The sequence below is a fragment of the Fukomys damarensis genome, unplaced genomic scaffold, assembly GCF_012274545.1.
Source record: "Fukomys damarensis isolate Sample0158 unplaced genomic scaffold, DMR_v1.0_HiC HiC_scaffold_6, whole genome shotgun sequence".
NCBI classification, from domain to species: Eukaryota; Metazoa; Chordata; class Mammalia; order Rodentia; family Bathyergidae; genus Fukomys; species Fukomys damarensis.
In genome coordinates, this window is record NW_022900918.1 from 42,806,087 (window position 1) to 42,819,292 (window position 13,206).

The 13,206-nt window shown below is 57.5% G+C and overlaps 1 protein-coding gene across 4 annotated transcripts in view; it reads left to right on the forward strand.

Moving 5' to 3' along the window:
• Positions 1-13,206, forward strand: part of Atp11a (ATPase phospholipid transporting 11A) — a 67,973-nt gene that overhangs the window by 9,985 nt on the left and 44,782 nt on the right. For 3 of the 4 annotated variants that reach the window (XM_010619955.1, XM_033760978.1, XM_033760977.1), the window contains exons 1-2: positions 8,578-8,679; positions 8,837-8,959. In XM_010619955.1, the coding sequence (XP_010618257.1) occupies positions 8,593-8,679; positions 8,837-8,959 (210 nt within the window). In that variant the 5' untranslated portion in view covers positions 8,578-8,592. Of the gene's footprint in view, positions 1-8,577; positions 8,680-8,836; positions 8,960-13,206 lie in introns of those variants that run through there. The other variant, XM_033760980.1, reaches the window with a different exon arrangement.

The following is a 13,206-nucleotide window of genomic DNA, read 5'->3' on the forward strand; positions in this document are numbered from 1 at the left end:
GCCACATGCGCCTGTCACCTTCAGATGGCCTCTGGCCGCAGCTTCCAGGTGCTCTCGCCTCTGTGACTCTGAGGCCCCACCCCACTGACAGCCTGCCCTGTTCCTGTCTGACTCCCTGCCTGTATCAGAAGCCAGCACAGGGGGCTGGGGACGGGAGGAGGACTTGTGCGATTTGGGGGTGAAGCGCTTCACAGTCCAGGCACACATGCACAGGAGGGCTCAGGGTGTTTTCAGTGCCAGGAGCTCTCTAGATCGACTCTGTCCCTGCCACTTCCTCTGCCAGTCACACCCACATTGGCATGTGTCGTGTCCAGGGCTGTTCAGTGTGTTCAGTGCACTTGTGAGGTCCCATGCACAATCACTCTCACCTGAGTCTGGTCAAATCCCACTGCGATTTTGAATATGGGGAGCTTCCATCTGCTCACCTGTGGGTCTGTCTGAGGTCTGCAGGCTGGGAAGTCGGACAGCCCCGCCTGCACCAATCAGCAAACACCAGGCCTTGGCAGGCCTGGTTCCTGCAGAGGAGCCGGCTGACACTGTGGATCTGCAGGACACAGGCCGCTCTCTCCCACTGTGGGGACAGGTGACCTGGTGTGATCTGTTACCAAGCAGCCAGGCATGGAGTTTCATTCCAGCCTCCTTAGTCCTGGCCTGAGTGGTGTCCCTAACGCCCTGGCCAGAAAGGAGTGGCCAGGGACCTGCTTCTGCAAGTTGCTTCAGGCTGCTGCTCATCACTGTCCTGTGTTGTCGAGCTGGCAGGTGGGGACACTTCCTGGACAGCCAGCTGTCACGTGTGTGTTCCTGGGAACCAGAAGTCGGGCCAGGAGAGGAGCAGTCTGCTCAGAGAGGAGGTCTGTGCTGTGAGAATCACCCCAGGCGAAGTGCTGGCTGCAGGCTTTCATTGGTGTGTAGCTACTTTTCTTTTGTTGCTGAGACAAAATACCTGACATCCCAAGCTAGAGGGGAAGGGGCTTATTTGGCTCACAGTTCATAGAGGTCTTAGTCCCTAATTGGCTCTGAGGCTAGGATGGCAAACAGACACCTCAGAGGAAACATGGTGTGCACAAGGCAGCAAGGTAATGAGAGAGGTTAACAGCATTTTTCTGCCCCTTTTGTCCCATCCAGAATACCAGGATTAGGGCTGAAACCATCAGGTATAGTGGTTTAGCATTCACGTGCCCTTAACCCCAGCATCACACATTCCAGATTCAGCCACCTCTGAAAAAGAAAGTCCCACCTTCTCCTCATGAGGCTTTGGGGACATCTGCGTAGAGCCGTAACAATTGGTGACCATCGCCTCTGAGAACTGTGACCAGGCAGGAGTAGGGAAACCTGGATGAGCATGTGGGCGGGCAGCAGGGAGCACACTGTGGGCCAGGGCCGACCGTGTGGGTCCATTTGGCCCTAATGTTAGGAAGCTGAGGAGAACGGTCCGTCTGGCTGGGTCAGGACAGCACAGGGTGGGCTGACCGGTGACCTTTCTGGGCCATCACAGTCAGCCGGTGACCATCCATGCCACAGGTCACAGGTGTGGATTGCACTGCCAGGCACAGTCGGGTGGCACAGATGCCAGCGCAGAGGGGACAGGAGGTTTCCTCAGCACCTTTGAAATGCAGACACTGAGTCGAGAATCTGGGGACCCCTGCATGATCCTCACAGGCACCCCTTAGGCTGTGAGCAGGATTAACGCTGCAGCTGTCCCCTCTGTGCAGGGTGACTGTCACCTCCTTACAGCATCGGCAACACCAGGTCCTCCTTCCATCAGCTGCCTAGGATGCCTGCCTTACCTGAAGCCAGAGGAGGTGGTGTAGGAAGGGGTGACCTTCGGGGTGACCAGGGCAGGCACACAGGGATTCTGGCCTGTGCATGGGTACCCTGGTGGGGCCTGGGTTACAAGGTTCGCACAACACTGCAGGTTGTTCATGACCTCGAGGAATCTGGTCAGTGCTGGCCCCAGCCCACCACTGTCCTGTGTCAACACATCAGCAGCGCAGGGACAGTATGGTGGACACAGCTATGTCCCTAGGAAGGCAGTGGGTGTGAAGCCAGCATTGGGTCAGTGGTGCCCGGCATGCCTCTGAGTCAGAGCGGTGCACATCCTCTGACCTCTGGCAGGTCTGGGAGAGGGACCCTGTGAGCTCCCCAGCCCACGCATGGCCAGACTGCAGGGAGGACTCGGCCCCTCCCTCCTCCCTGGGCTGCAGCGGGTAGGTCTGGGGGAGGACATGTGTGGGTGGGGAATTGTGGGTCTTGGGGGTGTCTGTCCCGAGGTGAGGGGCCCCTGAGGCACAGCCCACCCTCAGACACCTGCTCTGATGCTGTCTCAAGGTTGCCGCCCCAGTGTGAGGGGCACACAGCCCAGGGTGCAGAGGGGTGGCAACAGTAAAAAGCAGCGCTGGAAGTTAACCCCAGTGTAGCCACAGTATCATTTCAATGTGTGAGCGGCATGAACGTTACCCGTGGATGTCTTACAATCTCATTGTCACACCAAGAGTGCCAGGTCCAGGTGTGTCTTGTCCTGAGGGATTCCTCCAGCACTCAGCGCTCAGGGTGGCCCAGCACAGGGGGAGGCCAGGGTCCCACATTTCCCTGGACAGCCCCTCCCCTCACTGAGCTGCAGGTCCCCAGCTCTCAAGGGTGTTCCCCCTTTGGGTTTTGGGGGTGTTTAGGTGTATTTGTTGACTGACAATGGCTTCTGCACTCTGTTTTGGTGGGGCTTATTTGGTGCCAGGAATCAAACTTAGGGCCTTGAGCTTACCAGGCAGGCGCTGTGCCACTGAGCTACATCCCCAGCCTGGCTCTGCACTCTGAAGATTTCCTGGGTGCCGCCCACGTCCCTCCACCCACACTGGCTCTCACTGAGCACCCTGTGGGTCCTGGTTGTACGTCTCAGCTTGCTGTGAGCACTGGGTATTGGTGGTCAGGAGCCCCTGAGAGCCAGCGGTGTGGGGCCAGAGTGGCTGTGAACAGATAAGTGTGTAGTGATGTGTTTGTAGGCAGGACTCCCTGAGCCCCTGGGGGCAGCAGGTGTGGAAGGAGCAGGCCTGCTGCCTCCCTGACTTCAGGCCAGTCTGCAAGGTGCCAGACTCCAGTCATCTCTGCTGAGAGCTCTGAACAGATGAGCGTGTGCGGAGCGAGCCTTATTCTGAGAGCAGAGCTCCTCTCCTACTGCATAATAAAAGATAGGGCCCCCACTGTCTTCCACCACACTGCAAACCCTGAAGTCCTTCAGAAGCCCAAGATTGGTGATCGAGTGTGGCAGAGCTGGCGGCAGGAGGGGGATTAAGTTGTATCCCTGCTGACCGACAGGTGACTGTGTGTGCAGGCAGCCAGCTTCCAGCCTGCAGCTGTGGTCCTCGGACTTGGGGTCCACCTGGGAGCCCCGTGCAGCTCCTCAGCTGGGGCAGAATTGAGACCAGGACCCCAGTGCAGTCTTTCGAGTGTGGCTCCTGGTGCTGCAAGGACAGGGCAGTGCCTGGGAGGAGGCTCGGTCTGTATCCGCCCGCCATAGCCCCCTGCACGTAGTGGGTGTCTTGGACCATTGATGTCTTGGGCTGGACCTGCAGAGGGGTGTGTGCTGGGAGGGGACAGGATTTGAAAACCAGACTCTTCCGTTTTGTCGTGTCCGAGTGGTGGTGGGAAGAAGAGGCGAGCACAGCCTTGAAGCCTGCACCTGTGAGTCCCTGCATAGCAGGTGCCTTCCCGGCTCAGGTCAGGGATCAGTTCTGACTTTGCCATGTTGTGCACAGGAGAAGAATGTAAAGGGAAGGAGAGGAATTGCCAAATGCAGTGTGCTAGGTGACTCGAACAGGGTCACAGCCAGAACCCAGTGTTGGAGAAGAGGGTGGCCCTTCCCTCCAGGCAGCAGTGACCAGGATGCCCTGCAGCCCTAGAGGCCCTTGGAGCTCCCAGCAGGGGAGGTAGAGGCGCCCTGCCAATCTCCGGCTGCCGTTCTCTGCCTGGCCTGGTGCTCCCCTCCAGGTGACCCCACACAGCCGGCTGCTCTGCAGTTTGTTTCCTTTGTCTGGTGGCTCTTCCGGACACTGCTGGCTCTTGGGTTTCCCCCTCCTCCTTCAACCCGTGCTTGTCCATCCCTTGATTCCACCCCTCAGTCCTCACTGCCGGTGATGAGAGCCGTGTGCCCTGGGGAGGCAGGGTTTCTGCTCACCAGGCCTGCGCCCCGTGGCCTGGCGGATCTGAGAGTCACCGCCCTGAGGTGGAATCTTGGTGTCGGATATCAGAGATTCATGCCAGAGGCAGGAAGCTTGCTTGCTTCGGAGACCATATCCAGCCAGCTGCACCTTGGTTTCCAAAGTCGTCCTGTGTAGGTTGTTATCCAATTTATCCGATGCAGTGCTGTTGCTAAACACTGCCTAATTACCAGCTCAGCCTGCGCTGCGCTCATTAGATAGGGACCCAAGTCGTGCAAATGTGCCTGCCCTGCCGCTGGGAGGTGGGTGATTTCAGCTCCTCACAGCCCCTTGTATACAGACATGTTTGTGTGTACAAGTTCGGCTGTGTTTGCTTAGTTTTCTGGCTGACTTGTCTTCAGGAGCCAGTCAGTGGTGAGGGATAAGTGTAGACATCACTGTGTCTGTGCCCGCTCCTAGCGGCGGTTTCTGTCAAGGCTCAGGCGGCATCAGGGCTTGGGTGGCATCAGGGCTGGGAGTGTCCTGCAATCCTGTTGCACTGTGCTGTCTTCTCTGTCCATGTTGGGGTGAGAGAAGAGGGGCTGCAGTGTTAGACACTGGGCACTGTGGGCTCCCATCGCAATGCGTGCGCCTCTGCAGTGTGGGGTACAGTGGGGAGCAGGGGGACAGGGAGGGACATCGGCAGTTCCCGGTCCCTCTGAGCCTGGTCCTCTCATAAAGCTGCCATGGCTGTCCTGGGCTGTGTCCTGACCATGCACTCTGGCCATGGGGTACAGGACGCCCCCAGCACCTGCTGCTGGGCTCCAATTCCCCTGTTCTGACCGGGGAACTTCTCAGCGAGGGCACAAAGGGCCCCAGGGTCAGCCAGGAATTGCCAGTAACTCACATTCTAAGATGTGTTTGAGGGGAATGTGCTAGGCAGCAGGATCCCCATTATGGGCAACTGCGCCAGAGGCTGGGCATCGCAGCACCCGTGCGGTGCCGCCTTGGGATGGTGTCAAAACTGGATTCTCACTCAGTGCTGGAGCAGGAACCCAGGCTTGAGTGCTGCTGGCCAAGTTCACTGACCTCCAGCTACCCCTGCCCAAAGTTGCTGATCTCCAGCACCTATGCACCCCCTGCACCACAGGGCTCAGCAAAGTGGAGCTCGGCCCCAAACGTCCCCGTGTGGTACCCAGAGCATGTGAGTGTGGCTCTGTTGTATAGACGTGGCCAGAGCCCACCTGTGTGGGTGGAGCGGTCCAGGTGTTCCACCTACAGCATTGTCAGAGCCTGCCAGTGCCCACGGCCAGGGCGGCTCCCTGTCCAGCTCTGCAGGCCCAGATCTGGCACATGGTACCTTTAGTCTCTCAGTGCCACTGCAGGGGCAGGATGGATCCCAGCTCGTAGCTCCCATCCTCTTTGCTGGCCCCACAGGAGGCTGCCCCAAGCTGGCAGCCACCGCTGTGTCTGTAAAGGCGCCAGACTGAGCCCTTTTTTCTGGAGCCCACGGGGTGCGGTGGGACCTGTGGGTATTTTGCCCTGCTCCATTTCCCAGGACTAGGGAGCACATTCTAACCATGTCTGTGCCTCGCTGTACCCCAGTTCCTGCTGCTGTGGACTCAGCCGGCAGGTCCAGAGTAGCCTAGTCATTCTGGCCAGAACTGATAGCTACTTTAGTTCTGGGCCCCGCAAAATCCTAAGTTAGGTCACTGAGTGTGAAAACAGTTTCCAGAATGACTGACGATCACTGTGCCTTCCTGATCTCCACGAGTCTGTTTAAAAATAGGTTCATGACAGAAAAAGCAGCAAGTGCCTGCAAATGTGCAAATGACAGGACAGAGAAGACCCAGTTGCCCCATGGATCATGGTAAGAGCTGTGAGACGGCAGGAAGTTCTCGACCCTGTGCTGCATGGACGTGGAGCGACCGGCACGGTGGCTCCCTGAGAGCCCTGGCCTCAGGCCAGACAGGAGCGGGCCAGAGCCGAGCCAGGGGTTTGCTCTGCTGCGATGGGCTACAGGTCTGCGTGCCTCTGTCTGAAGAGTGCTGCGCTGTGATTTTTGTACCGGTACCAAGTTCTGCGCAGCTGGCACAGTGCACTTTGTTACTGCACGTCTGCAGTGCTGATGATCGCACTCCTCCTGGGGGGTTGCTGCATGGACAGCAGCTCCACTCTTCTTGTGCCCCTCTGCTTCCCTCCCTCCCCTTCCTTCCAACTCTTGGTCTCCTCCCATTTGCAAAATGTCTCCTTGTTTTCTGTTACTTTGCTCTTTGGTTTATTTATACTTGGGGTTTCTCATGTAAGAGAAGCCGTGCAATGTTGAAGCTGCATGTCTGATTTCTGTCACTTAACTTTGTGTTAAGTGCATCCGTTTTCCTGCCAAGGACTCGAGTCTACCCTTCTTTAATGGCAGAGTGGTGCTCCTCTCTTGGTGAACCCCGTTTTCTTTGTCCATCACGTGCTGGTGGACACAGAGGCCGCTTAAATCTCGAAGCATCTTTAAAGTCTCCCACAGCTATCTGTCTGCCCCTCCCAGCCCCCACCGCAGCACACATCTCTGTCCCTGTGGATCGGCCTGCCGGACGCTTCCCTTAGGGAGTAATTGTCTGGCCACGGTTGGCCTCGCTGCGGCCCAGGGCAGTGCTCTCTGCCCCGGCCCTCCGCGGGTCCACGCAGACCCTCACTGTGCATCAGTTCGAGCAGCTCTTCCCGCTCTCTGGGTGCCATTTGCGTCTCAGTGCACAGTGAGCAGTTGTTTCTGGAGGGGATGTTCCCCAGTCCCAGGGCCTCACAGCCAGACACCCTGAAGTACAGCCGGTGACCTCCTCGGTGGCCCTCCAGCGCCCCGATGCACTGATGCTCTGCTGAGCGTAGGCCCGCGTCTGGCACCTCCTGTCCTGCCCAGGGCTGGTTGAGTTCAGCATCGGTTCGGCTCTCGCCAGGCTTCTGCCCAACATCCCGGCTCTGCGGCATGGTTGGAGGGAGGAGCTGCTCTCTTGAGGGGAAGGCAGGGACCCCGGCCCTCCCGGGGAACCTGCAGAGCTGTCGCCCCAGGGCTCAGTGGGGCTTCGCTGAGGTCCTCAGATGCCGCACTGTGACCCAGGGATGGATGAGTGGTCGGGAGCTGGCAGGGCGTGGCCCTTTCGCCTCGGTTTCTGTGCTGTAAGCTGTTCCTCGGTGTTCCGGAGTGTTCCTGTCCTGCCCCTGGGCTGTATTGCGGGGTCTGGGGCCTCAGGCGAACCCGGGTGCAGTCCCGGGACAGCGCACAGTCTCTGATGACAAACGGGTCCTGGATCCTGCACCGTCCCCCACGCGTGACGAGGACACGCAGAGAGGGACTGTGAGTCTGAAGTCCTAGGTGTGGACCCTGCCCAGCCGTGATGTCCTGGTGGGAAGGGTCTTAGGGAGAACGGGGACTGCATGACCCAAGACCTCCTGACGCCACAGCGAGCCCCAGGTGGTACCGCGCAGGCTGCCCGTCTCCACCCGCAGTCTGGGGTGGGTGGTGAGGGGAGTCCTGACCAGGACATAGTGGTGCTGCCCCCAGTGAGAGGGGGTGCAGGGCAGTGGGAACCGGCTCTCCATGTCCTGAAGTCGGCAGGGCAGAGTTGCTTGAGATTTTTTGTTCTCTTGAGAATTAACCTATAATCTCAGCACTTGGGAGGCTGAGGCAGGAAAATCACTCAGAATTCCAGGGCATCCTGGGCTACTAGAATTCAAGTGCAGCCTGAACTACAGAACTAGACCCTGTCTCAAAACAAACAAATAAAATAAACAAATATGGAAAGAAAGAAGAAAAATTAACATATTCAAATATAACCAACCCCTTAAAGAATATAGGATATATTTTTTCATCCTCTTATTCAATTACTGCCCAAATTTTTTAAGGAGAAGGAGTAAACATTCTCAAATTACTTTTCTTTTAAAAATAATCCCTATTTTAAATGCATTTCCACAGCCAGGTGTGCTATTGTATACTTGTAATCTTAGCTCCTCAGGAGGATCTTGAGTTAGGGAAATTTAGTGAGACCCTGTCTCTAAATAAAAACTGTAAGAAAGGATTAGGGATGTAACTCAGAGGCCAGTGGATCATTTACTGGCGTGGCCAGGGCCCAGGGTCCAGTCCTGTCATTCAAAATACTTATCTCTGTAAAACAGTCTTTCGGGTGCAAACGTGACAGACTGGACAGTGCAGCCTCAGTGGCTTTCCCTGTGCTCTGGCTTTCACGTGGCCTGTGCTGGGGCCCGGGTTGCTCAGGGACGGCCAGGCCAGGATGTCGACGGGGACTTGTCTCAGGCCGTGACCCCATCACCCTCCCCCGCAGGAAGCCGTGCCAAGCTCCTACCTGACCGGTAGAGGGATTCTGCTCTTGAGCCAAGATTTTCTCTCTTCGTTTCCCCAAATTGTCAGCCCGAAGCCTCCCCTGTTCCTGTCAAGCTCTGTTTCTAATGGGTCCAGATGGTTCTGTTTCCACGACAGCCGCATCCAGTGGATTCCATGTCTCTGTGGCACAAGGCCTCCCCACCGCCCCTGGAGACCTGGGCAGTGAGCAGAGCCCTGTGTGGCAGGGAGACTCCTGGGCACCCTCCCCTGTCACCCCGGTGTGGCCGGCGAGACGGGGCTCTGTGCCGAGGGGCAGGCGAGGGTGGGAGCTGGGGGGCAGGTGCCCCAGTGCGGCTGATGCTGCCCTCTCTCCCCACAGTGCGCCGGGGAAGAGAACTGGGTGGACAGCCGCACCATCTACGTGGGACACAGGGAGCCGCCACCGGGCGCCGAGGCCTACATTCCACAGAGATACCCCGACAACAGGATCGTCTCCTCCAAGGTAGCCTCGCGCGTCTGCACGGCCCTCTTGCAGTCACAGCGCCGCCTTCCCAGAGTGTGTGACCAGGCTGTGCAGGCGGCTGCACCCCGCTGTCTCTCCCCCCCTCACACCTCATGCTGCTCACAGCTCGGTGATGGTCGTGTCCCAGGCAGAGGGGCAGTGCTGCAGTCTGGGTGCGTGCCTGTCACCCACTACCCAGGCCAGGGTCTCCCCACGTGTGAAATGCACACCGTGCCGCTGCCCTGTGGCCCCAGCTCCCGAGGGAGAGCAGCACTGAGCGTCTGGGTGCATGGCTGCAGGGAGCAGAAGCCTCAGCTCCCGAGGGAGAGCAGCACTGAGCGTCTGGGTGCACGGCTGCAGGGAGCAGAAGCAGCTCTGGTCATCACTGGGCTGGAAGCGGGGGACACCTTGCCCACGAGCAGGGGCATCCAGGGGCTAGGCCGGAGGGCAGCGGGTGAGAAGCCAGTTGCTGACCGAAGCAGATGCAGGGCCTGGGCTGTCTGAGCCCATGCAGGCTATGCAGTGGTTCCCTCGGCCGGGTCGTCCTGGGCTGGACCGGAGCAGCGGACCTGACAGTGGGTCCCTGCCAGCCCGGTGTTCCTGTGTGTGGACCTTCACGAGCTTCAGAGAGGCCCTCCACTGTTAATGTCTGACTCCAGGAAAGCTCACTTTGTTATGGGTTTAGTTGCAACAGCAAAGTTTTTAAAAGTGCAATTTTAATATCTAAAAACACAACATGGGAAAATAAAATGCTCAAAAACAAAACCCCAAACAGAAAAGTGACCCTGTGCCTACAGACTTGATAAACGGAGAAGGACTCACCCAGAACCGGTCTGCGGGGCTCCTACATGCAGGCGGTGCACCCGGCCCCAGCAGCTGAGAACTGAGGACTTCTAAGTGCAGTTCTTAGAAGCCAGCGTGCAGTGAAGGGTGGGCGGCTGCCCTGCCCTATCCACGTGTGTCAGGCAGCCGGGCAGTCGCAGCTGTCAGCAAGGGTGCTGTGGGTCCATGGGGACGTGTGTCAGAGGTCTATGCACACCGTATACATCCAGGGCCCTGGCTGCTCCACCGGCCTGCGCTGCATCTTGGCCACCCTGGCCTGTGGCTCCTGCTGGTTAGCAGGAAGTCACAGCTCAGCAGGCCGTAGGGAGCAGCCGCAGGAAGCCCCTGGCAGTGGTTTGTGGGGAGAAACCTAGATGGAGTGATTTCCATACCTTGGCTCTCTGAGCAGTTTCAGGGCCAGTCTGTCACTTCTTGGCTTTTGTTTTCAAATGCTCCTGCAGCCAAAGGAGAGGCCCTGACCTGCCCTTGTCCCTGGGGAGGGAAACTGGGTGAGATGCATGGGAGCTGCAGGTCCCAGGAGCATGACAAAACCCTTTCTCCACTGGGGCCCCCACATACCAGGAAGCTCTCCAGCAGGAACCAGCAGGATTAAGTCAGTGTCCTCTCAGAGCAGCCGGGATCCCTGGCTCTGCCAGCAGGAGGGAGAGTGCTGGGCGAGGTGCCCTAGAGCACCGGATGCCTGGCTGAGACACCGCCCTGTGCCCCGGTGGCCTTGGTTGCTGGAGGAGGTGGGTCTGGCCTTGATCCGACAGCCAAGTCAGAGAAGCACAGTTGCAGAGGAAGGGCACAAAGATTGGATCCAGGAAGGAGCAGCGCCACCCGGGATGGGAGTACTGGAAGCCAACTGGGACGGCCAGCAACGGCTTTGACTCACAGGCTGAGCTGGAGTTCTCTGGAATTCTCCAGTATGCACTGGAGGATGTGTGACCATTTTTACTGATAGATACCATGGAGTTTTACAACAGGCTTCGGAGGATGTCAGCAGAATTACACCATGCTTTCTTGGATGAGAATTTTGGTTTTTTTCCTTACAAAATCAAATGACACTTCATGAACCCAGCCTACCCTCAGCACGTTCCTCTTACACCTCAGTGTGGGGAGTGGCTGGCCTGGGAGGCTCGTGGGCAGCAGTGAAACAGGCCCTCCTGTCACACTCTTCGTGCACAGCTCCACTGTACCCTCTGTGGGAAGCATCTCGGCGCTCTGGCCCCTTGTGGGGGAAACGCCTGGTAAGAGGAAGAAAAGCGGTAAGCGGTCTCCCGGTGGGCACAGCTCCCTGCATGGCTCTGGGCCTGCGCTCAGGATAACACAATCTATGCAGACGCTGCTTTGCCCCCTGGGTGCTAGAGAATCAAGGACACGTTTCTTCTACACCACCACAATGTGCCTTCAAGAAAGCAAAATGCCTTTGGTTACAGGAAATGAGGAATTAGCCTCTCACCTGGTAGAAGTGGAATGACTCCACGTTTGTACTATTTAAGCCCCGAGCCCAGGAGCAGCCTGAGTCACCATCCCAAGTATCTGTGAGGAAACTGAGGAACAGAATGTGCCCAGGGCCTGCAGCCACGCTGTCCTTGAACCTGCATTGTGTGATGCCCTCCCTCTCCTGACAGCCGCCCAGTGTCGCAGGGGAATATGGGCCCGCCTGGTCACCGGTATGTTTTTAGTGCAGTCACTTGTGCACCTGGGCCAGATCTGTTTCAGGGAAATAATAGCCCCAGAGCTGGGCAGTGTCCAGTTGCACAGCTGCGGCTCCCAGGCTGCTCTGTGCTGTCTCATCGCACAGACTCAGGTGAGGCAAGTGGTCATGCCTGAGCCTCGCTCCAGCCAGATCCTGGCTCACTGAAGGAGCAGGCGGCCACATGGGCTTAGGGGCCCCGCCAAGGGCGGGAACAACCACAGACCCGGCATGGCCTTGCTGACCTCGGGGTTCCTCCTGCCTCAGAACACCTGTGGGACTGGGGTCGGCTCTGTGTCCCAGCTTCTGACAGGGCCTTGCCTCCACACCGGAGCTTGGATTCCTCAGGTCCCAGGTCACCAGGTGGACGATCCGTGGACTTCTGTCCAGGTCCTTGGTGTCCAAGCAAAGACTGGGACAGGACACACAGGAGATGCAGTGAGCTGTGTGTTTGCTAAGGTGGAAAAGTACACTCCAGGATGACAATAGGCAGGGAACCGACTCCGCGCCCAAGGGTGAGGATGGGGATAAGGGAGGCGTCTTGGCGTCTGGAGTCCCTGGGTTGTCTCCTTTCACACCGATGAGGCACGGGGAAGTTGTCCTGCCCCACAGTCACGGGGGGTCAGCCCTGTGCAACCTGTCCCATGGAGAAGCAGCTTCTTGCCATATGTAAATGAAGGATCAGCATTGGGAACAGCATCTTTTGATTGGCCGTGCTCATATGCAAATGAAGGTTTGAAAAGATTGCTCCTGCAGACAGCACCAGATTCAAATAAAGCATTGAATGCAGAACTTTTCCGATTGGTTCTGTGTGGGGAACGTCCCTGTCCTGGGAGTGCCCCTCACCCAGCTGCCCTGTATTACCAGGGTCAGCTGCTTCCGCTGGAGGTGTTAGTGGAAGTGGGAGTCCACCAGGCACCCTGGCGTCACTCTTGTCACCCCAGCACTGTGGAGCCTGGTGGCCGTGGGAGAAGAGGGAACTCAGTGAAGTGTCCCCAGGAGCGGGGCCTGTCTTTCAGACTTTTTCTGCTTAGCAGCTGGTGGAGGGACATGCCACCTACGACCTTCACAGCCACGCTGCAGCACAGGTGCTGCCACTGCCTCCACAGCTCTCTCCCCCACCCCAGCCATCGGTGCCTCAGGGCAATTCCTCGTCCTTACCGTGTTTACAAAGCCACTGTCCTTGGCTCTCAGGGCTCTTGGGGATCAGGGGCCTCCCCGACTACAGTCCCATTCTCCTGCCAGGTAAATGTCGTGCGTTGAAGATTTGCCCCTGTGTTACTGTTTGACGTTGACGTTGGCAGCTGAACAAAACTTTGGAAGGGCTATAGAAGATGATGTTTGCTCTCACATGAATTACCAAAACTTGCTAATGCAGGAACTTTTTAAGCTAACCAGTAAGTCCCCAACTTACAAACAAGTTCCGTTCTGGAAGAATGCTGTGAGTCAGATTTGTTCATAAGTGTGACAGAGTGAGCCTTACACGCCTTTGACACACACATGTGGTATACATTGCCCTGTGCTCCCTTCCTGTCCCTCCAAATCACCACTGCTGCTGCTCCTGCTTCTGGCCGTCCTGGGCTCCGACTGGCCCTGTGCTGCTGTGCATCTTGCACTACAGTGTGCACACAGCACAGCGTGAGTGTCCGGCACAGAAGGAGCTACTTCTGAGATTTGTTTGCACCTACGACTGTTCATATCATATCTGTGAAAGTTCGCAACTCAA